The sequence below is a fragment of the Phalaenopsis equestris genome, unplaced genomic scaffold, assembly GCF_001263595.1.
Source record: "Phalaenopsis equestris unplaced genomic scaffold, ASM126359v1 Scaffold000633, whole genome shotgun sequence".
NCBI classification, from domain to species: domain Eukaryota; kingdom Viridiplantae; phylum Streptophyta; class Magnoliopsida; order Asparagales; family Orchidaceae; genus Phalaenopsis; species Phalaenopsis equestris.
Window position 1 is genome coordinate 13,757 of NW_018165073.1, and position 25,879 is coordinate 39,635.

The 25,879-nt window shown below is 32.0% G+C and overlaps 1 protein-coding gene across 1 annotated transcript in view; it reads right to left on the minus strand.

Moving 5' to 3' along the window:
* The window catches only part of LOC110030031 (mRNA cap guanine-N7 methyltransferase 1), a 41,080-nt gene that overhangs the window by 577 nt on the left and 14,624 nt on the right, over positions 1–25,879 (minus strand). Inside the window, exons 5-9 of the mRNA XM_020732568.1 lie at positions 22,541–22,605; positions 22,382–22,432; positions 18,403–18,465; positions 519–642; positions 381–442 (exon numbers count right to left, since the gene is read on the minus strand). Of these exons, the coding sequence (XP_020588227.1) occupies positions 381–442; positions 519–642; positions 18,403–18,465; positions 22,382–22,432; positions 22,541–22,605 (365 nt within the window). The remainder of the gene's footprint in view (positions 1–380; positions 443–518; positions 643–18,402; positions 18,466–22,381; positions 22,433–22,540; positions 22,606–25,879) is intronic.

The following is a 25,879-nucleotide window of genomic DNA, read 5'->3' on the forward strand; positions in this document are numbered from 1 at the left end:
ATATATTGATGTTTAAAAAATTTAATTGACTACAAGACTACAAAGATTTATAATCAATTAAAAGTATTAATAAAGAAAATAGAATAAAAAATATTAAAGTAGATTCAAATGATGTTTTAATATAAATAATAATTTTTAAATCTTGCCCCAACCCTTAATATTTTATAGTTACGTGATTAGGGTTGCCAAAACGACTTTTTGTTTGTGAACAGCTCGTGTTCGGCTCGCTAAGCAAACGAGCCGAGCACGAACATTCTTTTTGAGCTCGAAATATAAACGAGCCGAACAAGAGCTAAGTCTGGCCTTTCTTGTATTCTTCTCATTTACACTGCTATCTGGAAAGCAGCAAGAAAGAGAGCTATTCAGTCAAAACCACATACCTTTTGCAATACAAAAGTTAAATAGAGGTACGCGGCATCCCATTCATCCTGTGACAATGTACCTGCAAATTAGCAAGTTTATGTAGGAACGGTTCCATCGGATATACAAATTATGAGAGAAGGGGAAGGATGGCTCACTTCGATCCTGGTTACCATCACCCAAGGCGCCAAGCCGCCTCATTAGCTCGGTAAACTCGGGCATTTTCAGAAACTCGTCGACAAAAGAATGTGAATTCTTTACAGACACGAGCTTGAGATCATACTACAAAACAGCACAACAGAAATAGATAATCATTAACATTTGTATTTCTGGAATGAAAATGTTATTTGGTTAACCTCATCATCATTAACATCATTAGCCTTATCTAAATTATTTAGAATTAGATATATGAAAACAGATTCTCTGTTAAATACAATTTGAGTGATACATGAATGCATGAGATGTTCAATCAAATTTGTGAAAATTTTGAGCACCTTCTATCGAAGTTAATTTTTTTGACTCATTTTACCCATGTTTTTTATATTAATTTTAGCTACCCGTCTTTTTAAACATTTATTCATTTTACATATAGAAATCAAGTGTTCAACCATCGTATCTTCAACATCAGTTAATTCTATGAATCCTAATATGCTCAGCACATCCATTAATAACTTCTTCATTATCCAACACTAAGAACCATACAATTTAGCTAATACATGCAGGTTAATGGTGAATAGCACACCGCAGCACAAAATTTTTTGCAAAGCAGTAGCGCATAGTGTATGGGACAACGCGAGCTCTTTTAAACATAGCGCAAAATATTGAAAAAATTGAGATTAAAATGTAAATAAATATAAAATGCTATTAAATTAAAAGATAATCAATTATGATGATAAAAACAATAAAAAGTAATACATAAATTTAAGTATTCATTACCTCGTACACATAATTTTTTTTTTCTTTTTGTAAATCTAATACTCTATGACACTTTAAACTAGTCATCTGAAAAAACATCATTATCTTTGTAAGAAAATCTCATTAACTTCATCCACATGATCTCCTGAATCATAATATTCTTCAACAGCATCACTATTTTTATATTCAGTGGTCTTACCGCCATCTTATAAAATTTTCCTTCAAGTCCAAGTGGTACTTTCTATCACACAATAGGCCCGATGCATTCCTCCACTTCAACCAACCAACTTGAATTCTACTAATCACATCCCCATCTATATCACCAATCACTTATCACTTTGAACAATATACCCGAGATATCTAAAACGTTCACACCTTTTAATGATTTGATCACTCATAGTTTCAACTCTACCACAAAAGCTACTACAACTAAATTGCATTCCATGTATTCAAATTTAGATCTACCCAAACGAAGGCCTTTATACTCCAACGTAGATCTCCATAATTCAAGTTTTTCCTGAACTATTTCTCTATACTTATCCACAAAAAGGATATCATCGGTGAAGAGCATACACCAAGGTACATCCTCTTGTAAATCTTTAGTAAGAGCATCCATAACTGAAGCAAAAGGATAGAAGCTTAAAGTCTATCCCTGATGTAATCCAATTGACATAGGAAAATACTTGGTCAATCCTCCTATTCGAAGACAAGTATCAGCTATAGTATACAAATATTTAATGACTTGAATCTAAATCAACAAAAATCATATGTATATCCTACTTATTCTCTCTGTGTTTCTCCATCAAACCGCTCAATAAATGTGTAAATCCCCATTTCAAATACTAAGGGTTAGAAGAAATTGAGAGTCGGGAAAGGAAATGAAGAAGAGAAAAGATGAAGCGAGGAGTCGGTTAGCTGAAAAAATGAGAGATAAAGTGGAAGGATCGAGATGCCAAGGAGGTAAGTTCGTCTATAAATTGACGTGAGACGGAGGGAGATCGGGAGGTAGAAGCAATCCTAGAGACTTACCTGGGAGTCGAATGGCGTGTAAGGAGAGGAGTACAATGCAGGAGAATACCGGGGACGAGGAGGCCAGATGAAGTATCGGCGTTTGGGTTGAACAATGGAGAGGATGGTGTCGACTCCTCAAACAGTACGGAGCTGAGAGTAGAGGAAAGAGTTGTACATTTGCAGGTAAGGGTTTCGACCAACCAGCAAAAAATAAGAGAGGAAGAAGCGTCGTAGAAGAGAAAGAAGAGTTGAGCTCGTGCAGAAAGGGGCAATAACCAACTCTAGTACGATCAGATTGTCATTGAGGGGAGGAAGACGAAATCTTCGTGTGGTTAGGGTTCGACCCGAGGACAGTTAATATTTGTGTCATTGATTTAATAATAATAATAACGCGCGCGCGCACACACACACACATATATAAAATAAAAATTTAAGTGGGATTGCATAAAGTACAATAATGAAAACATTATAAATTATTAACTTTGAAACTTGGTAAATAAATTAATTTTAGTAATATGAATATCATGTTTATGTTAGCTTTCAATTTTAGAAGAGTCGGCGTCAACACAAATTAAACTACATAGAAGTGAGTACTCATGTTCTTGTACTATGGTGATATTTTGTTTCTTCTAGATCAAATGAATTTATTGGTGCTATCATTAATTATACTGAAATTACTGTAAACTCATGATTTTGAATTCTAGTGAAATTTTTTTCATATTGTATGAATGATGTGTGCACAACATTATTTAAATGATTTATAAGTAAATTGTTTGATACACAAGTTGAAATGAAATATATTTTTAATAAATAATGATTTTGATAGAATGCTTGTATGTGCGTGACTGACCGTGATGGAGTCACCCTTTGATGATACTAGTGGGGAAATACTTAAATACTCATGCACCTGTATGGAAATGGACATTAATATTGAAGTACATTAATTGATACGAACTTTTAGACGGTGCTTCAATAACTATTGTATAAATTTGAAATGATATTGATATGCTATTAATATAGTAAGACTCTTTGAATGACATCAAATATTTATATTGATTTATTAAAAAACTTAACTAGCATGCATATTTTCTTTTCTTTTTTCATTATATCATTGTAATTGAAGGGGATGAGTATTCACTTGTTTTTTTAGCTCATTGTTATTTTTAAACTAAATTTTCAAGTAAATTTTAAGTAATTAAAAGATGAGCGATAGAAACAAAAAATGATTATAGAAGGCGCGAACAACCAGTAATGATGTAATTTTAAATATATTGTCTTAATTTATTTTAATTATAGTTTCAGCCGTCCAACCGTCTGTCACCTTCTTGGTTAATTTCAAGCCACGGGCTAGATCGTAACAAAATGTATAGCTTCCATGGTAGACTTGTCTGGCATAAATCCAAATTGAAAATCTTTTCATCACGTCCTAACGTATGTTCAATTACCCTCACATGAATTTAACACATTAACTTATTCCTCGAAATTTTTTTATAATTTGAACTCATATGCATCCCCTTTATTCTTAAAAATTGTGACCAAAATATTCTTTCTCCACTCTTCAATCATTTTGTTAGTTTTTAAAATACTGTTAAAGAATTTATAAGTAAAAAGCTCTCAAATCTCTTAAATATTTTCACACAAAGTCTAATAATTTTCCTCTATCAGTTTTTTTAAAACCTCCTCAACTTCCTTTCTACAAATGCAAGGGTAAAAATAAAAAAGGTTTTATTATTATTAATGATATTAAGATCACTAAGGTCGATAATATTTCAAAAAATTCATTGAAAGATTTATCAAAATAGCTCACCCACCTATGTTGAATATTTTTCCCTAAAAAAAGTACTTTTTGATTTTCAGCTTTAAAACACTTTACTTGAATTAAATATTTACTTCTCTTTTCTCTTTGTTTGGCTAGTTTATACATATATTTTTTTACCCTCTTTAGTATCTAATATACTATAAAGATTACTAAAAGTAGAATTCTTAGCATCACAAATTATTCTACAAATGCAAGGGTAAAAATAAAAAAGGTTTTATTATTATTAATGATATTAAGATCACTAAGGTCGATAATATTTCAAAAAATTCATTGAAAGATTTATCAAAATAGCTCACCCACCTATGTTGAATATTTTTCCCTAAAAAAAGTACTTTTTGATTTTCAGCTTTAAAACACTTTACTTGAATTAAATATTTACTTCTCTTTTCTCTTTGTTTGGCTAGTTTATACATATATTTTTTTACCCTCTTTAGTATCTAATATACTATAAAGATTACTAAAAGTAGAATTCTTAGCATCACAAATTATTCTCTTAGAATCCCTACAAACCACCTTATATTTCTCTCCATTCTCTATGTTTCTATATTTAACCCAATTTTTATAACACTTCTTATTTTTTAACTTTTCTTACACATTATTAATCCACCACCAACTATTTTTATTTATTAAGACTTTTACTTTTGATTCTCCAAGTACATCTTTTGTCAGTTGTTTAATAGTGCTAGTTTATCCCACAGAATCAGCTTCATCATGACCATCCTAAATTTTGAAATCTTGAAGTTTACTCGTAAAAATAATTTTATGTCTTTTAGGTGCCCTCATTTGATTCGATGACAATATTTCAGTGTATTCTTTATTTTGTAACTCATCTTCTTAAAATAAAGAACTAATAATCGATGTTAAGTACTTAAATTTTCACATTGAATGACCTAACAAACTTTACATTCTCGACGATCTTTTTTCTCATAAGAAAATAATCAATTTGTGTTTTATTAGATCTATTCTTATGAGTAATAATATGCCCATCAATATGCCCATCTCTTTTTCTCATTTTCTAACAATAATGTCCAAAATTTACTCGTTTTTAATTCTGCTAGTAATACTTACAACAATTATTTCTTTGACACTATTCATCGCTTTATATGTAAAAACTATCGGAAGATTCTTTTTTCTCTATTAATTAATCTGAAAACCACCAAGCTTAAGCATATATATTGTATCATTCCAAGCAAATTACATCAAAATAGTTTGTTAAGCTTTTTTTAACTCAGACTCCATCGCATAAGAATCTAACATAAATTCCCCAAATAAAAACATTTTCTTTAAATGCAATTGTTGCCGAAGAGCATGATGCATTGTCAAGAAGCCTGAATCAAATTGAATCTTGACATTCTTGACAAGTGGTCTTTTTACGCATCTCATTAAATCAAATGGTTGGAGAATCAAAGAAAGAAAACTACAAACTACCATCATCATCTCAAAGTATCACCTAACTCTTGGAATTTTAAGAAAATCTTTGATTAAATCAAAAGAAGAAGCATTGCAGGAAATCCAATATAAGTGAATACCAATCCATAAATAACTTTCCTACAATAATATCACAAATCATTCAACAATAAATAATGAACCTACGTGAAAATATACATAACTAAAACTAAATGAAAGTATGTATAGAATCACAAAGCTACAAAAAATATTCTTAGATGCATTTTCAGTGACCAAATGAATGACAAAATATGGCATAATCTCCTTTATAAGCTTCTTAACAAATTCAAAAAAATTTCACCAAATGCTTTGAATAAAATCTGGCATTAAATGATAATAAAGATTGTTCCTCTCAAACATGCACCAAAAAGTAAACCAAACTTTTTTTCATAACAGGATGTCCAACCAAAAATCATAAATGGAACAGCCATATTTAAGACTATTCTTTATGGTATTGCAACAAATGTATGATCGTACCTCCTTCAAGCATGGAACCCACATCTTATGATAGCTAGGTGATTTCATACCAGAAACAAATTATCCAAATACATTTACAACTGTCAGAATGCTATCATATTCAACTAAGGGAATATCAGTATCATAAATCCAATGATAACATACATAAATTGTTCTTTCTATAGTACCCATCTTTTCAGTGGCAGATCTTTTTGTTGCTCAATCATCTCAACAGAATTTGGGGTTAAAAAAGGTATCCAATAATCATTTAGCTTTCGGATCATCAAGCATAGAAATGGTTATAATTTGACCAAAGGTATTAGATTTTAATGTATAGGATCTTTTCAATAATGCATCACATAAAATTTCATCATCTATCAGATTAAAATCATCATTTTCATCAATACTACAGCGTAGTATTTCATTAATTTGGTCTTTCAACTACTTCAAAGACTGCTTAATTGCATTTTTTATTAGCTGTGTAGTTAATACAAGTTTTAGTGTCTTTAAAATCCCCATGAATTACTTGTGACGAGTAATTCTCTTTGTATCATTTCACCACAAAAAAATGCAACTCGCAAAATTGTTACCACCCTCTTTTGTCAAGATTATATATTTGCACCTCAGATCTTTTTTGTAGATTGAATTAACTATAATATTATTTCTTCTAGTGCTTGTAATAAGGTAGATATGTAATATATTACAATCCAAATTTGCAATTTACAATAATATAGATAACACCAAACCTCAAGAAATAAGTTAACATTAAGGTTTACACATAATGATTACGTAAATTCACTTTACAAATATTAAAAAGTATTTTAATACTTTCATATGATTAAAATAATAATTAAAAATCATTGATGACATTCTTCTTCCATGCAATAATTCAAATCATGAGATGAATGAGTAATGATCTTTTTTTATATGCAAATATCGGCATGAACATCTTAACTCTTAACAAACCAAAAATTAAAACCGAGTGACTGTGAGAGTCAAGAAAGAAGATTCACTTATGAAATGGGTGAAGTCTAGCAATGCACATCTATGTTACACAGATACGGACACAGGGACACAGATACCACACGACACAAATACAGGACATGTCTATTATTGAAAATATACGACACGGACATGCATTGGGCACACCAATATTTAAGTCTTCTTTTGTTTCCTATTTTTAGTTGATATAAGTTTTATATATTTTATTTTTTATCTTAAAAATAAATTAAATTGTACTTAAAAATAACCAAAATGTATAAAAACAAGCATATATTATTTTGTATTATATCAATATTTAAGTCTTCTTAATAAATTATTCATCAGAAAAAATAAAGTGAACATTAGCTTCTTTGGCACCGAATTCTTATGTATTTACATATCTAACACCTAAATTTTGATTTTTCTTTTATGCCACATAAATCTTTCATATCACATCTAATATAACATTATTTTAAAATTTAAAAAGTGAAATAGATATTTTCATATATATGTAAGGCACCATAAAGTACAAATTGAAATTTAGGTGTTAGATATGTAAATATATCAATATTGATTGATATGTATCCTTAAATTTTACATAAAAATATATTTTTTTAATTATAGTCATAAAAGAAATTTTTAGAAAATTTTAATTCATTAATTTGGGACACATTTGCCTTGCGCGTCCTGTGTGTGTGCCCTCTTTTTTAAATATTGTTTAAATTGAATGATTTTATGCCGTGTCCGACATGTGTCTGACACTGCATGGCTCCTTTTAAATAAAATGTTTGTGCATCATAACATAACATCGAAAGATGATGGGCAAGATTTGTTGGAGTGACGTCCAAAGGTGATCATTATCAGACATGCATGGCAATAACGAGGGTTGCAATCTATAAGGGCCGGAATGAAGAAGATGAATGGAGACAGATAGATGCGACCTACGAAAAAGTGGAAGATGCAAGAGATGAATGGCTTGCTCAAGGTGTTATGCGACAACAATGTATACTTGAACTCGGAGATGCTAAAAACAAGAAGATGAGACCAAAGTGGAAGATGGCACAAAGGCTTGGAGTTGGGGAAGAGTTCAATACCACATATATACCCTAGTATATTTTATTTGGAATAAAATAAAACTAATTAATATATTTAAATATTATTTTAGACCTTAAATTCTAAAAATTAACATAGAGCACACTATGGGAGATTTGCACCATGCATTGCTATGCATGCATGACACAAATAGAGCATGTCATTTTCAACCCATTAAGTCATGCCAAGCAAATAGTGTGGAGAGTGCGCCACACGATGCAAGAATTCATAATGCATGTTATTTTGTGCTATTGATAAATATGAGCAAGACTAATTATAACTTTATAAAACTTATTTTTTATTTTATAATATTATCTTATAGCACAAAACTCCTGAAGCATTTATCATTTTTAACCAAACACTTAAATTTAAATATTCAATCCATAAATTTTCATTATTGTACATTAATAAAATAACTGAAAGATACATAAAACATAGCAATATTGCCAAATAACAAACACTATTGCACTTAATAAAATTGCATATCATACTTCTATAGCATATAACATTATATATTGCTCAATTATTTTAATTAATTTAAGAATTTTATTTCAGTTTTATTGTACTTAATTATTAGAACTAAAAATTTTAGTACTTATCTAAATTTAAGTTTAAATTAACTTCGATTTAAATTTATAAAACCAATTTCTGCAAGAAGAAGTTGAATGGAACAACTTAAAAAAATTGATTATAAATGAATTGCATTTACAAAGATTCCTTCCTCTATTTCTCTCTCCTTTGACCTCTATCTAACCATGTGACTATCTCTCTTCAACATCTTATTTTATTTCATAAACCAATCTCTCTCTCTCTTTCTCGCTCTCTCGCACTGACACTCCCACGCCCGCTCCTCCTCCCCCTCCCTCTCTCGCTCTCCATCTTCGGTACAAAATATTACCTAAGAAACATCTATATATAAATCCTCTCAGAAGCCAACCATAAAAAAAGAAAGAGACGGGACCAAATTTAGGAAAACATCAACTCTCTCTCTCTCTCTCTCTCTCTCTCTCTCTCTCTCTCTCCATCTCTCCCTCCTCTTTTCCCTTCCTCATGCATACTCAGGTCCCTAACTTCTCCCAATTTCTGTACAAAATATTTCCTAAGACATTTATATAGAAATCCACTCTGAAGACAACTTTAAAGAGAGACATGTTATATTTACCTTCTTATCCATAGTACGCAAACACTATATTCCAAAAAAAAAAAAAAACTAACTAAACCTAATGGTAACCAAACTCTTAATTTAATATAACTTCTATTACCATGTAAACTTTACAGAAAAGAAATTAATAGATTATGCCTGCGACATATATCAGAAGCATATGAACTTGTCTATAGAGGTGCGAAGCTCTAATCACTTTAGAACTACCCAGAGGAATTTATTGAAATGTGTCTTTAATATCATAAGAGTAGAAGTTTGAAACATTATTATGCACATGAAAAAAATAGAGTAAAAAGTATACACCTCGTCAGTATAGGCCTTACTGATATAACAAAAAATATACCTTATGATCAATAAACTAATTAATGCCTAGAAGTGCTGGCTGAAGTAATCAAAGAATCAAAAATCTTATCGTGCAAATGACTCAAGATACCAAACATGATAATAGTTCTTAATCTTATCAATATGACAGATCACAATAATTCATATTACAACATGATCGCAAGTCATATTACAACTACAGCTATTTTTTTACTCATTGATAACCTCATAAATATCAAAATTATTTTAAAGATGTACTAATATTAGTGCATCCAATCGCCTATTTGTTGAAAATTATCATTTAGAGTAATTAGGGTTCTTGAGATGAACTGACTGTTGAGGATCAATCATTATTATTAAACCTTGTATTGAGCCTTGTCCTTGTGTTGTGACAGAGAATATTGACGTGTCTAAATTTAAGATCATGTTCTGCCTATCATTGTGGTTAGGATACCTTCTATACAATAAATATCAGAGACACATACATTAGATTATTATAATATTTTTTATAGTGAAATATGAAGGACCAACATACATTTTGTCTTCTTTTCTTTAAGTTTTGTAGTTTAGAAGTGTGATTGTTTTATTGTGTTATCTTTAGATAACTCATTATATTATTTTAATGATTGTTTAGCTCATTATATTGTTTCAATATTTTTCAAATTTTAAACCTTTGAATAAAATAAATACAAATGAGGAAAGTGTACAAAAGGTAAAATCAACAACAAGAGAGGAAAAATTGTTACTTATAATTTATATTATTTTTTTAGTAACTCTTTTAATTAATATTTAAATATTAAACTCTTAGTGATAGAAATAAAATAATAAAAAATTTAATTTCATCATCCGATTGTCGGTTCCCGTTTTAATTACTTTCAAGCTTCAGGTCTGTCGTGACAATTATGCATGAAAAGCAATGATAATCTTAAAATTTTATCTTCTAGATTTTAATTAGAATGAGATTTTTTCCCACCATAAAATGTCTAACTTCTAGTGTTTACCTTTATTTTGTTCATTAGGTTATATTTACAACTAAAGCGCGGCCTTAAAAATTACTTTGAGCAAAAGATTTAAAATAAACTAGCATGTGTCAGCGGTTAAAATATTCTTTGAAAAAAATATTTTAATTTTTTTTAAAAAATAAGATTTGATGGATCTCATTCATTTACTAGTTTAAGTAAACAAGCACAACACCGCAAGTAACACACTTGTCCCGAGGAATAGACACATTACTTGATGGTGAGGCTCGATTAAATAAACTAATAAATTCATGACATTCGTTTTGACCTGCAAACTTTATTTTGACCGACAAGTTTCCCTTCCTAATATTAAAAATTAAATAGGATTTATATTATCTGGGTTCTCAAAACTCTCTATAGCGGCAAGCCCCTATAGTTAATTACCTCTCAAATGACTTAGAGAACTCTCGATGATAATCAGAGGTATATATCTTCATGAATTCAAAGTTTAGGGTTTTCAAGGTTGGACATAGAAAAATCAAGTGGGAAAAAAACCAAATGGAAACATTTATTTCTGGAATCAAAGGAAAGAAAAGTAGGGGATGTCATGGATCCTGAGGATAACTTCGATGACTTCCCAAACTATCATATTGTTTGGCTTCAATTTTGAGAAGATATTATTTGATGTTTCATTCTATCAGTTTTATTATTTAAGGCTTATATTTGTATAACACAGTCATACAAATGGCCTGAAAGATTGGAGGATTTATGTCTTATTGGACGACGACCTCAAAGCCTAAAGCGAATTAGAGCTTAGATTACACAACATAGTTGTGCAAGGGCCTAAAAGTTAAGGTGAGGATTTACGTCGCGCTAGGCAGACCACCTCGAAGTCCTATGGCTTGTTATTTAAAGTAAGGAAAAGTTTAGCTGATGTAAATTTGTTTTGTTGTTGTAGATCGTCATCCCCCGCCCGCTACGATTTTGTCGTGCTGCCCACAAAAACTTGTTCCATTCTCCATATCATAGTAGTTTCAGGTTTAGTGTTTTATTTCTTATGTTTTTTAATTTCAATCACTATTAATCCAATTAATTAAAAGGTATGTGTTTAGGTTTTATAGTGATTCATCCTTTGTAAACTGACTATTGTTCTCTATCTTGAAATTAGTACAATTAATTTAAAGCATATATAAACAAAATATGCTATAAGTAAGTGTATTAAAAGAAAACAGTGTAAAGAACAGTAAAGAAAAGTAATAAAATGTGCGGTAAAGAGAAACTCTAAAATGTGTAGTAAAAGAAGTGTTGTAAAAAAAAGGTACTGTGAATATAATATAAACATGTGTACCTGGCGTGTCTGCTACTCCTGCAAATGAGATTAGTATCGCAAGTAAAAGTAAACAAGTGTCGCAAGTAAGAGTGAACAAGTATCACAGAAAATTTAGTTAGCAGGAAAAACATACATGTATATGTAAGAGTCTAATGGCAAAGGATCTCATGGAAAACTCGAATAAAAACGCAAGTGACTCCTAAAATAAACTCGAAGAAAACCGGAAGGAAACACGGAGAAATCTCAGAAGAAAATAACAAGTGAACTACAAAAGACCGAAGTGGACTTTAAGAATTCAGGTTCAGGGCGGGCTCAGATTTTAGCATTCCTGAATGACTCCAAAGGTAACCATCGGTCATCCACGTGTATAAAACTCGACCTTCAACTGGAAATTTCCAACAAGACAATCTTAGGAGGGCAATACTTAGCCCAATACAGGCAATTGTCAAATGGATGATCATGTTAGATTATTTAAAGTTTTTGATTTGTCATGCATCTAAACAAAAATAGATTTATTTTACTTAGCAATCTAAATTATTTTTATTGTAAAGAAAATATATGTTCTTTTGTTATATTTGTATATTTTATAAAATAAATCGTCCACAATTCAATTCACTGTCGGACTAAGATTGTCAGCAGCCCAAGGGTCTTCACTAAGCTAGTGTCGGTGAATAATATTGTCATCCTACATTCTCACCAGGTCTCTGGATCGGGTCTCGATGTCGTAGGATGCAATATTATTCTGATCTATCACCGGATGTCTTTATCATCACGGTCTTCAAACCTCAAAAAGAACCATCCAACTTATAGTATTGCCTGATGGTTCATATATAGGGTTTAGGTGATATAAAGACTAATCACAATTTTCGAAAAAAAACTTGGCTACAGCTTATATGCGAAAGAAACTTGGCTACAGCTATCAAAGTGATTCGAAAAAACCGCAATCCAAGCATAAAAATGCACTTAAACACCTTTTCATATGAAGCCATAAAAATGCACTTAAACACCTTCCGAAAAAACCGCAACCCGAGCAAGCCGCAAATGACCCCAAGAGACAACAGTTATACAAGTAGCAAAACAGCCTTGAATATCCCCAAAAAGATGCAGTTAAGGGTTCCAAAACTGCAGCGATTCAAGGCAAAAAGCAGCCCAGAAAACTCCAAAAACTGCTGCCCAAGTAAGCTACAAGAAGGCCCCAAACTGCAGTCACATGCACTACCAAAACAGTCCCGAAAAAACTCCAAAAACCTCAGCCCAAGTGAGCTACAAGCAGGCCCACAACTGCAGCTATATGCACTACCAAAACAGTCCCAAAAAACTCCAAAAACCGCAACCTAAGTAAGCTACAAGGCACAAAACTGCAGTCATATGCACTACCAAAACAGTCCCGAAAAACTCTAAAAATCGCAAACTAAGCTACAAGAAGACCAAAAACTGTAGTCATATGCACTACCAAAACAGTCTCGAAAAACTCTAAAAACTGCAACCTAAGTGAACAACAAGAAGGCCTAAAACTGCAGTCATATGCACTACCAAAGTAGTCCCGAAAAACTCCAAAAACCGCAGCCAGAGGCCACAAAACAGTCCCCATGTTCCCCCAAACTGTAGGCACCAGGCCAACAGATAGGTGTAAAACCGCAGCCAAGCAGGCCAACAAAAACAACTTAAAGGTAGCCACGAAAAGCAATCCAAAGAAGCTCAAACCTACTCTAAAATAGCTACTAAAGTTTGCCTTAAGGCAGCTACCAGAACAACTCAAAGCAACTACCGAGAACAGCAATGAAGGCAGTCCAAGAAATGTGAGCAAAAATTTAATCTCAAGTAGAGAGTCAGCAAAATAACCAAAAAACAGTAAAGTCAAACCCTCAAACCAAATGAACACAACAGCTAAAAATAAATCTATTACAAAATTTATTTTACAAAATATACAAATATGACGATACAGATATTTTCTTTACAACATAAATACTTTTGAGTGCTAAGTAAAATAAATCTATTTTTGCTTATATGCATGACAAACTAAAAACTTTAAATAATCTAACCTGATTATCCACTTGACAATTACCTGTACTGGGCTAAGAATTGCCCTCATAAGATTGTCTTGTTAGAAATTTACAGTTGAATGTCTGCTTTTATACACGTGAATGAACGATGGTTGACTTCGGAGTCCTTCAGGAATGCTAAAATCTGAGCTCACCCCAAACCTGAATTCTTTAAGTCCACTTCGGTCTTTTATAGTTCACTTATTATTTTTTTCGAGTTTTCTCTGTGTTTCCTTCTAGTTTTTTTCGAGTTTATTTTGTGAGTCACTTGTGTTTTTCTTCAAGTTTTCCATGAGATGTTTTGTCATTAGACTTTTACATATACGTGTATGTTTTCCCTGTTAGTTAAATTTTCTGCGATACTTGTTCACTCTTACATGCGATAATTGTTTACTTTTACCTGCGGCACTAACCCTATTTGCAGGAGTAGCAGACACATCAGGTACACATGTTTATATTATATTCACAGTACCTTTTTATTTACAGAACTCCTTTTACTGCACATTTTACTGTTTCTCTTTATCGCACATTTTACTACTTTTTTTACCGTTCTTTACACTACTTTCCTTTATTGTATTTCCTTATAGCATATTTTGTTTATACATGATTTAAATTAATTGCAAAACCTTTAAAATATAGAACAACAGTCGATTTACCTAGGATGGATCATTATAAAACCTAAACACATGCCCTTTAATTAATTGGATTAATAGTGATTGAAATTAAAAAAAAACATGACATAATAAACTAAACCATAAACTACTACAACATGGAGCATGAAACAAGCCTTTGTGGGCAGCACGATGAAGCTGTAGCAGGTTGGGGATGACGATTTACAACAGTAAAACAAGTCTACATCAGCTAAACCTTTCCTTAGTTTAAATAACAAGTCATAGGAATTCGAGTTGGTCTATCTAGCGCGACATAAATTCTCAACTTATCTTTTTAAGTCTTTGCACAGTCATGTTTTGTAATATAATCCATAATTCGCTTTAGGCTCTGAGGTCGTCATTTGATACGACGTAAATCCTCCTATCTTCCAGATCATTTATATAACCGTGTCATACAAATATAAGCCCTAAAGAATAAAACTACATTTTCTCAAAATTTAAGCCAAATATGAGGATAGTTTAGGAAGTCACTGAGATTCTCCTCAGGATCCGTGACGTCCCCTACTTTTCTTTCCTTTGATTCCAAAAAAAATGTTCCTATTTGATCCTTTTCCTACTTGACTTTTCTAAGTCCAACATTGAAAACTCTAAACTTTGAATTCATGAAGATAGATATCTCTGACCATCATCGAGAATTCTTTTAAGTGACTTCAGTCATTTAAGAAGTAACTAAGTATAGGGGTTTGCCGCTATAGGAAGCCTTAAGAACCCGGGTAATATAAAGTCTATCTAATGTTTGATATTATGTAGGGGAACTTGTTGGTCAAAATAAAATATTTGCAGACCAAAACGGATGTCACGAATTCCTTAGTTTATTTAATCGAGCATCACCACCAAATAATATGTCTATTCCTCGAGAAAGGTGTGTTACTTGCGATGTTGTGCTCGTTTACTTAAACTATTAAATGAATGAGATCCACCCCGTCTCATTTTTTTTAAAATTTAAAATATTATTTTTCTAAATATATATATTAAATTAAATCAAAACTATGTTTTATATTTTTCAAAGAATATTTTAGCAGCTGATAATTTCTGGCAACTCTGCTGGGGCGAATTCGGCCCTAGGGCTTCGCCTGGGTCTCGACTGGGAAGAAGAGGCGAGTCGCGGGTGAGAGGAACTGGCGGGGCGAGGGCTCAGATGCGTAAGTTTTTTTTTTTTAATTAGGTATTTTCTCTTTTTTATTTCACTCAAGCGCGTCAATTTTCGTGCAATTTATTCGTGCGCGATGCCTTAGCAAGATGGGTGTCCTTTCTAGGCAATTTCAGCGTTCTAGATGCATCGTTTGGCCCATTTCGTCATCCGAGGTTGTTCGAGCAACTTCGTCGACAATCAGGTCAAAAAAAATGTCAAATTTGATTTTCTTAAAAGTTCGAGTTCATGATAGATTGTTTTGGAAATTAATTTTAGTTTCGATTAATTATGAAACATATAAAAGCGTGAGTGATGTGAATTGTGATAATTAAACGGGTCGACTGTCCGAATTGCGAAATTTGTGCGCACAAAGGTGCAAAATGTGAATAAGGCAATCTTAAGGCTTAATGGTCCTATGGGGAATCCTTTCCAATTCCCTCATGTTAATTTTTAACCTCCTAAGTGTTAGAGGTCAAGAACCACACATACGGAACTCCCAATGAGATGGTTTGGATTTCTAAAATGAGATGGGTCTCATTACTAAGACTCTAAAATAGTCAAAGGGAGAATCTTAAGACTAGACCCTAAATCCTAAGAAGAAAACTAGACCTCGCCAAAAATGAGGTCAACAACATGGTGAAATGGTCTTCATGTGATATACACTTACAATCAAAGCCGAAAATTTAGAATGTTATTCATGAGTGATTAAGCACTTGAGCAACATCAACATGTAAAACATCAAGCATGGTAGTTTTCTTTATAAATTTAGTTATTTTATTACCATGATAGTTTATTTTTCAATTTAGGGCCTATTTGGGACAGCTAACAACGGCGGCAATATCGTCGCCGTCCCGTTTAATTCGTGCGTTCGAGTTGCATTCCGTGAAACAGCATATTTGATTTCTTAATAAACGTGGCCGCAGGATCGACCCCGCGGCCCGAGTTCGATCGCAAGGGTTTTACCCCACTGCTCGCGACCCCGCAAATAACACCGCCCATTTCCAAATAACATCACCAATACTACCGCGAATACTACCACCAAATAGCATTGTTTCTGCGATACTTCCGTAACAACACTGTGTCATTACTACCACGTCGATACTACCTTGTTTTCGCCAATATTACCGCCAATACTACCGTGTTTTCACCGATACTACTACCGTATAATAACTATTTTATATCTATTATATATGTTATAAATCATATACTTATTATTATATTAATATTATACTATATTATATGTTAATGATGAACATTAACCAAGTAATTTATAAATATATTTACCATAAATTATCTATTATATAATTATATATCATAGTATAATAATAAAGTTATACTGTAATAATATCTCTACATATTTATAAAAAAATTATTATGTTGTATATTATAAATATGTTGGCTATTAAATGATATATAATGTATAGCATATCTTATTATAAAAAATCTTATATAAATAATATATAACTTTATAAAATACTTATATATTATATTAAACGTATATTAATTTGATTAATATATAATTTATATATTAAATAAATATCATTATATAATATTTATTTAAAAAAATTATATTTAAAGTAATGTATATAGCATATATAATATGACTACGTATAATTGTATTACTTATAAATATATTTGTAAATAATTTATAATTGTTATATATTTAAATTATTATTATGTTTAAACTTATTAAATATAAACATTAAATTATATAATAGTATGGGATTGGTATCCCTGAAGGATCATATAGCTCGTGACATACGTCGTCCGGATTTAAAAATTAGTATTATCACATTTTTAATTGTAACTTTAATATTTTTTTTTCTTTTTCTTAGTACGTTTGATATTCATTATTAAGTGAGATAAGTATCTTATTTTTCTAATGTTCTAAAGTGATTTTTGTTTCTCAAGTATCGAATATATTGTTATAATAGTTCTGTTATAAACAGCATTACTGCACAGGGGCAAAATGGTCATTTATCAAGAAACAGTTGCAAATTAGTTATTTTTCAAACGCACGAACCAAACAGACAGTCAGATTATCAATTGTTTATCAGCAGATTATCAATAACCTGCAGCTGCCCCAAACAGACATTTAGTCTTCTTTAATAAATGTTTATGTATATTTAGTAGCATTTTATTCATAATTTTTAATATTTTAGGTTAAATTTATAATTGCATGAGATACACCATGTGCTATGCATTAGGCTCCACAGAACCCTCACCTTATGATGAGCTATTTGAAACAAACAATTATGCATTATACATTATTTTGCCAGGAAATTCTACAATTATATAAAGATACAAGTCATCAATAAGTTAAAAAAAATTTACTGAATATGCATGGCTCTCAAGGAAAGGCAGAAGAGAATCCGATAAATTAAACTTTAATGTTTTAGTTGAAGAAAATGAAGCATTCTAGCTGAGAAATTAAAGAAGACTTCAAACCAAACAGGAAACTACTAAATCTAACAACCGAAACAGAGAATAGCGGTAGTTTAACAGAAAAACTGTGCATGCAATCTAAATTGTTTCATCACAAAGTTGTCATTATAATTAAATTCATCACAAAAGAAGAATGCGGAAACACAATAATTCTACAATAGCAGGATTGCTTCTAGTCTTGAAGGGAAGCCAATACAACTACTTCAGAAAATGCATGCAAAAAGTAAGTTTAGGGGCATTCCATGAGAGTATAAACTAACCTCCTCTGCCAGTGACTTGAAAACATTAAATGGTACGATCCACTCTGGACAATCAACAGCATCCTGTAAATTGTCATAACTAAATGAGAAATATAATGCAATTTAGATGATCATAATCAAATCTACACGAACAAATAATATTGACACAACATGATTAGCATTTGGGGAAAAAACTGTTATAATTCAGTTTAAAACAATATTTAAATCCTTACCCGCTTGATAAAAAGAAAACCTTTAACAGATTTAGGAACATGACCTCACTCAAAGTTTTCCTTTGCTAAAATAATGATAAATGCTTTTCTCATTATATAAACAAGGATAAATGTATACTTAAAATCATGAAAGTTATACAGAGATTTGCAAAAGCTAATTCAGAAAATTAAGTTTTGGGAGGAATAATTCCCCTAAATTCTCTTATTAACTTATAGGTTACACAAGTATAGGGAAAATAATCTCTCAAATTTACAAAATTACTAAATATATCTAACCTAAATTAAAAAAAGAAATCATTCTGAAATAAAAATAAAATAACATAAAATATAATGGGAATAAACTAATCAAGGATTTTCTAATTTGTCCCAATCAAATCTTCCATAAGATCTTCTCATATTTCCACACTCCCTTCAAGCTGGGTCGCAGATGTTGTAGAGACCAAGCTAGGTATTGAATTCTTAGAAGGTGCTTAAATGAAGAGATTTAGTTGTTTAATAAACCAATCAAGGTGTGTCAAATTATAGCTTAGTTGTATAATTCCCCTATTAACCTTTCAAGAGCTGAAGCATCTATCAACTTCAATATGCTTGGTTCTATCATGATGCAAAATTTTTAGCAATATTTATAGTTGTTTAACTGTCACAAAACATTTGTATAGGTCCATTTGAGGACATCCTAGTTCTTTTAACAATTTATAAACTTTATCCCTTCACGGATTCCCAAGGTAAGTGTCCTAAATTTTGATTCTGGATTGCTTCTAGAAACAAAAGTTTACTTCTTACTTTTCCATGTCACTAAATTTTCACATACATAAGAGCAGTAACCTGTGGACGACCTTTTGTCAATGAGTTCCCCAACCCAACTAGCATCAATATAAATTTTCACCTCTTTTTCTGATTTTCTCAAAGATTAATCCATAACCAGAAGTCTTCTTCAGAAACCTCGATTATGATGCTCTTCAATTGGGTTATTCATGTGTTTGCTCATAATACTGACATAATATGCAAATCTGACCGCATATGTGATAAGTAGATGAGTTTTCCTACCAATCTTTGATATATTCTCTTATTCACAGACACTTTCTTCACCCCTCATTAATTTGTGGTTGGATCCATTGAAATATCACAAGGCTTACACCCAATCATCCATATTTCTTTTAGTAGATGTAAGACGCATTTCCTCTGTGATATAACGATGTCTTTCTTAGACCCTGTTACTTTCATACCTAGAAAATATCTCATGATTCTTAGGTTTTTTATTTCAAACTTTATGGTAAGTACTTCCTTAATAGTCAGAATCTTTTTTCAACACCACTCAAAAGAATCATATCATCCACATATACTATCTATAGCAACTTCGCCTTCCTGAGTGTGTTTTACAAATAGAGTATGATTAGCTTAACTTTTAGAATATCCATTAGGTCTCATAATTTTAGCAAACCTTTGAAATCAGAATCGCCAAGGCGGCAATGCCATAACATGACTTGTTTTCAATAGATATAGACTTAACAGACTCAAGATTTTGAGGTTAAAATGGAGATGAAATCATTTGTGTGCTTATAGAGAGACGTTCCTTGAGCAAGTATAAGCTTTGATGCATTTTATCACTGTCAATCAACTTCCCCAAATCAACCACTGAAATTCACAACTGTTCAAGGAATTTAATTATACATTTCATATCATGAGAGATATTACTGATTGAAATTAAATTACAGTCGAACTGTGGAATATATAAAACAGAGGAAAGAGTAATATCCTAAGAGAGCTTAACATTTCATTTTCCAACAATTTTTTAGTGTAATTCATCTACAAGCCTGACCAATCTAGATGTAGAAGCCTCTTAATAGTTGACTAAAGTATTGATTCTCCGGTCATATGATCAGAGGCTCTTAAATCTATGATTCAAGTTCTAAATCTCTCATTACTGGCAAGATGGGAGAATGATTTATTATCTTAGTGTATCACGAGGTTGGTGGGCTGATCTGAATTACCTCTAAGGAGTTGTTTCAGTATTTCAAGTTATTCCTTAGTGAATGGTTCAAAATTAATCTTCAGAGTAAAATTTGACGTCTTCATGTGGTACTTGGTTATAAACCCAATGTGTCTTTAGGGTGGTTGTTTGTTGCAGGAGGGGATTTGATTGTTGCCTATGCAGGTAGAAGTACGGCTGTTGCAGAAAAGGAGAAAAATAGCAGGCGTTGAAGTAGCTGCTTCAAGACAAGCTGTGATTTTTTATGATGCTCATGTTGGCTGCTGGCTGCAGGGAGGGTAGGAGCAGAGGAATAAAGGTATGCGGGAAGCAGAATGCAGAGGAATACAGAGAATGACTGCAGTGAGAGCTCCTGCCAGAGGAGGGCCTGCATCATGCAATTCCGGCTGCATGGAGGAGATCCGGCGGTAGAGAAGAATAGAGGAGGGATTTCTACTGCAGGAAATGTCCGAGGAAGGTGCTTACATGGAGAAATCTTGACTGCCTGCAGGGAATAGTTCTGGGATAGTAGGAGACATTCCAGCAGATGTGAGCTGCTAGGGATAGTATGAGCAAATGATAGTAAAATGTGGGTGAAATTACCCGGATTCATCATTTCATTGAATGTAGTTAATAATTTTAAAATCCACGGACCCCCTCAAACCTCATTCAAATGTAATAGATTAATTTTCACACACAAAATGAGCAAAGGTGATATCATTACTTTACAGCACGTTCTATAATTTCAAGGAATCAAGCCCAAAAAAGATTTTAATCCTAATCGTGCTTACCTACAGAAGCATGAGTTAGAAAGACAAACTAGAAATTTTCATAAAAACTCTGTTACAGAAACGTTAAAAAATTTGATTGGCCTGCACAACTACAACAACAAAAACAGCAAAACCTTTATCTCACTAAGTGGGGTCGGCTGCAAGATTCCTTTTTCTCCATTGCATCCTATTTAGTGTCATATTTTCATTTAATTCTAAAAAATTAAGATTGTTTTTTATACAATATGCTCAAGTTTTCCTAGGTCTACCTTTGTTTTTCTTAAAATAAGTCGAATCTAAAACATCTACTCTTCTAATTGGATCATCAGATGGTCGACATTTAATGTGACCAAACCATCAAAGACGACTCTCTCTAATTTTTGTCCGTCACTGAAGCTACACTAACCCTATCACGGATATATTCATTTCTCATTTTGTCTCTTAAGTGTAAAGCCACTCATCAACCCAATCATTCTAATCTCGGCAACACTTAACATAGTTTTATGCTTCTCTTTTAAAGGCCAACATTCAGCGTCATAGATCATTGCAGATCTCACCAGCATCTTAAAAAATTGTTCTTTCAGTTTAAGCGGTACTTTTCTATCACACAATAGGCCCGAAGCATTCCTCCACTTCAACCAACCAACTTGAATTCTACTAATAACATCTCCATCAATATCACCATCACTTTGAACAAAAAATCCGAGATATCTAAAGCGTTCACATCTTTTAATAATTTAATTACCCAAAGATACTTCTATCACTGCACCACCATAAAAAATTAATTTTGCATAAAATACGACGGATTGTCAGCAAACATTAGCTTATCTAAGAAATATATGAATTCAATATAAAGCTCAGAGACTAGCATGATCTTGGAATAAAGGAAAAAAATAATTAAAATTCTCTGCTACACAAAAGAACATGAGGTATTTGAAAGCAAGCAAGCCAACAAGACAAATTACATATAACAAAAGACATTACATAATAATCAATGCAGTTTAAAGTAATGTTTTAATTTGAATTACCTCCAAATGAAACTTGTATTGAATGCCGAAAGGGCTAGAAGAGTTGAACTTCTGAAGCAAGGAAGATTAAAGAAAATGTATAAGATCAACAGACACCAGACCGATGGATGATGTATGATAATTACAGGAAAAAACATCATTCAAAGAATAAAAAAGCACCTTTTGAGCATATTCCTCATCAAAAGAAATCCAGTACACACTATTTCCAAATGTCAATCCTTCAGCTGTACATATAAAACAAAAAAGTAAGACCGAATACATTCATATTTCCAATATGTTGTACACAGAGCTCATGACGAAAAAAAAAAGACAATCAAAAACAGAAAATATTGTTACCATATCAGGGCTAATCAGTCGACAAATGGGATAAAGTAACATCACCAAGTTAGAAAAGGAGTAAAAGCTTAAGAATTAATATGAATTAAACCTCTTTGCTAGGAGAAATAATTATCTAAGGAATCCACTAATCTATTTGGCAGAAAGGATAACTTCAAGCAATCTATCGCACAAGTATAAAATGAGTTCATGGCAAGGAAGCTTTAGTTGGGTGTAAACGAGCCGAACTTGGGCGGAGCCCAAGAGTTATTCGTGTTCAGCTTGTTTTTTTTCTTTTTTTTTTCTTTTTTTTTTTTTTTTGGCTGGTTTTTTTTCTTTTTTTTTTTTTTTTGATAGGCTCGTTAATTTTTTTTTCCCCTCCAGTTTGTTCAAATTGGGCTTGTGTTCAGCTTAAATTTCAGCTCGAATTAAAATTTTGAAATTATTTTTTTATATTTTAAAACATTTTCAGTAGAACGAATTACATCTCTCCTTACACACGGTGAAGCTGAAAGTATTTAATTTTCCTACCTTTGTTTATAGATCAATGTTGGATTAATATTCGAATTCAGCTCAATATTTAGGAGGGTCAAGTTTTTAGGCGCATTTAAATGCACAACACCAAATTTTTATGTAATTACCTGTGTAAGACCTCTGCAGAGTGCAGACTATAGAATAGCAACAGACAAGGCCCACCAGAGCCGTATTCTTTTAGGGAAATATGAGGGGAATTTAAATACATACCACCCAATTCTTATACATTTACAAATGTATCACCACGTTCGTGCAGACGAGGCAAGATTTTTGGGAAAAATGTGAGGGGCATGTACATAAATACCACCCAATTCTTATGTATTTACATAACTAACATCTAATTTTTTTATATTTCTATAAACCAAAATATCATATCAACTATATCATTATTTTAACTTTTAATTATTATTATTAAATTTCTTAATTATTTCGATCCAAACGGGCTGAACATGAACAACAAAATTTTGTTTGTGTGTCTAAAAATCGAGCTCAAAAATAATTTTCATGTTTGGCTCCCTTGTTTAACAAACGAATTGAACACGAACTATTTAACAAGTCAAACAAAAGCTATTCACGAACGACGAGCTATTTTTACAGCCCTAGTTGTCATTGGATTGGAATGGGGAACTTTACTCTTCATAGCAAATATCACTATAAAAAAACAAATTATAATGCCAACCCAATGGCATGCAAAACCTCGTCATACTAAATTCTATGAGAAACTCTTTACATTAAAAATTGTCCAGCGATTAGGCTATAAGGATAAATTTTGTTTGTTATTGATAATTAAATTTGCAATCAGGTTCCTAAATAAATAATTAGATAATAATTACTGTATAAGGTTTTAGATAAATGATTGGCTTAATTCATTTTGATTAACAAATTAGGCTAATTAGTAAGGGATCAATCAATGACTTCGATAGAAAAAAAAAATACATAGTACATGTTAATTAATCAGAGGCTTAATGATACCGCATTATGGGTAAATTAAAAAAAAAATTATTTTACTAATCCTTATTCATGAAACTATTTAATTACTTAGTGATTAATTAAGAGTAAATATTATTGATTAAGGTTACGCTTTTGAAGTTATACCTCAAATCATAAAATTATCACAAGAATTATAATAATAATAATCAAATATTAGCACCAATTCACTGATTGATGATTCACTATATATTAGCTAGTTAATCAATTAACATTCATTAATTTAATTACCCTTTAAATAATGGGAGAGGGAGATGTGAAGAGAGAGCGATGTCCATAAGATAATCAAGCAAATCATAACTTATGTCCAAGATCAATCAAGCTCAACTTAGCCTAGCTTTTCTAAAGGAATGTTAATGTTCGGCAAGCTTAAATAGCTTAAGGTAATTCAAGCTCACCATAAACTCAATGCATACATTTGGCATAATGATTTTTTTCTCAACATCTACTTGGGCATCAAGAATGCTTTGGATCAGAGCTTCAGTTGAAAAGCAATCTTCAAGACTGATGTTTTTAAAATTTAAATAAAAGCCTTAACATATGCATATGGCCCCTGCCAATTCTATAAGTCCAAGGAAATAATAGCACATACAGCCACAGCAATCCTTTTACAATGACTATTGATGTGATTCAAACCAATGAATTTCACATCGCAATTTAAAGTATAATCCCACCCTCGCGTTCAAAGTTCCAAAAGGTATTTGTGGATGACAGGAGACAATTTAAATTTATGATCGCATACAATGCTGTATGTTCAGGCATAGCCATCTTCATAGCAGTTGTGGATTTCTCATTGAAAAAAATGACAGTAATTTGCACAAGCTCCTAGAAAATGCAATAAGTGAAATTTAAAATTGATGCGTGATGAGTATCGAATGTTTGTACCAAGTTATTTTTACTTCTATTTATATAATTTTGATGTTCCTCCATGGCATTTATGGTGGTATATGCAGTGTACAGGTAAGAAGACAATATGGAGCAAAAATGAATGCCAAGTTTTGTATTGGGGCCCAGGCACCCAAGCATGGCACTCCAACGCTTGAACAAGCCCAAAATTTGCCAAAAAATAAAGAAAATGGAAAGTGGGTGCCACTGTCAAGCACACAGGCTCCCAAACCTAATTCCCAAGCCCTGTGTTCAGGCGCCCGGGTACGTGGGATCACAGTTCGTGGCATTTCATTGGCATCATTTCAGGTTCGGTGGCTTAAACCAAAGGTAAAGACGTTATATAGACGATAGAACATGAAGAGAAGTATATAACAGATAACGACATCAAGAGGAGAAAAAGGAGAGCACCACACAAGGGAAAATATCAAGTAGAACTCCATCAATTAACTTTCATATTTTATCATGTCTTTTGCTTCGGGAGTGTGAGAGAGTTTGTACTATACTTCAGTAGTGAGATTAATGGGACTCTGTGTTGCTTGTGCGTGGGAGATAAAACCAAGGAGAGCATTCAGCGTAAGAGAAAGATTGTTGTGTAATTCAAAGAGATGCAACTCTAGTTTGGGTGTTCTTCACTTGTGTGCATTTGATTTTATGATTCAATAAATTTTCCATGGTTTTCTTCAACCATGTGTGGTAACCGAGTGATTTCAAACTCGTGTTTTGGACGTGTAATGAACTATATTTTCTCATAAGAATTTCACTAGACTTCTCTGA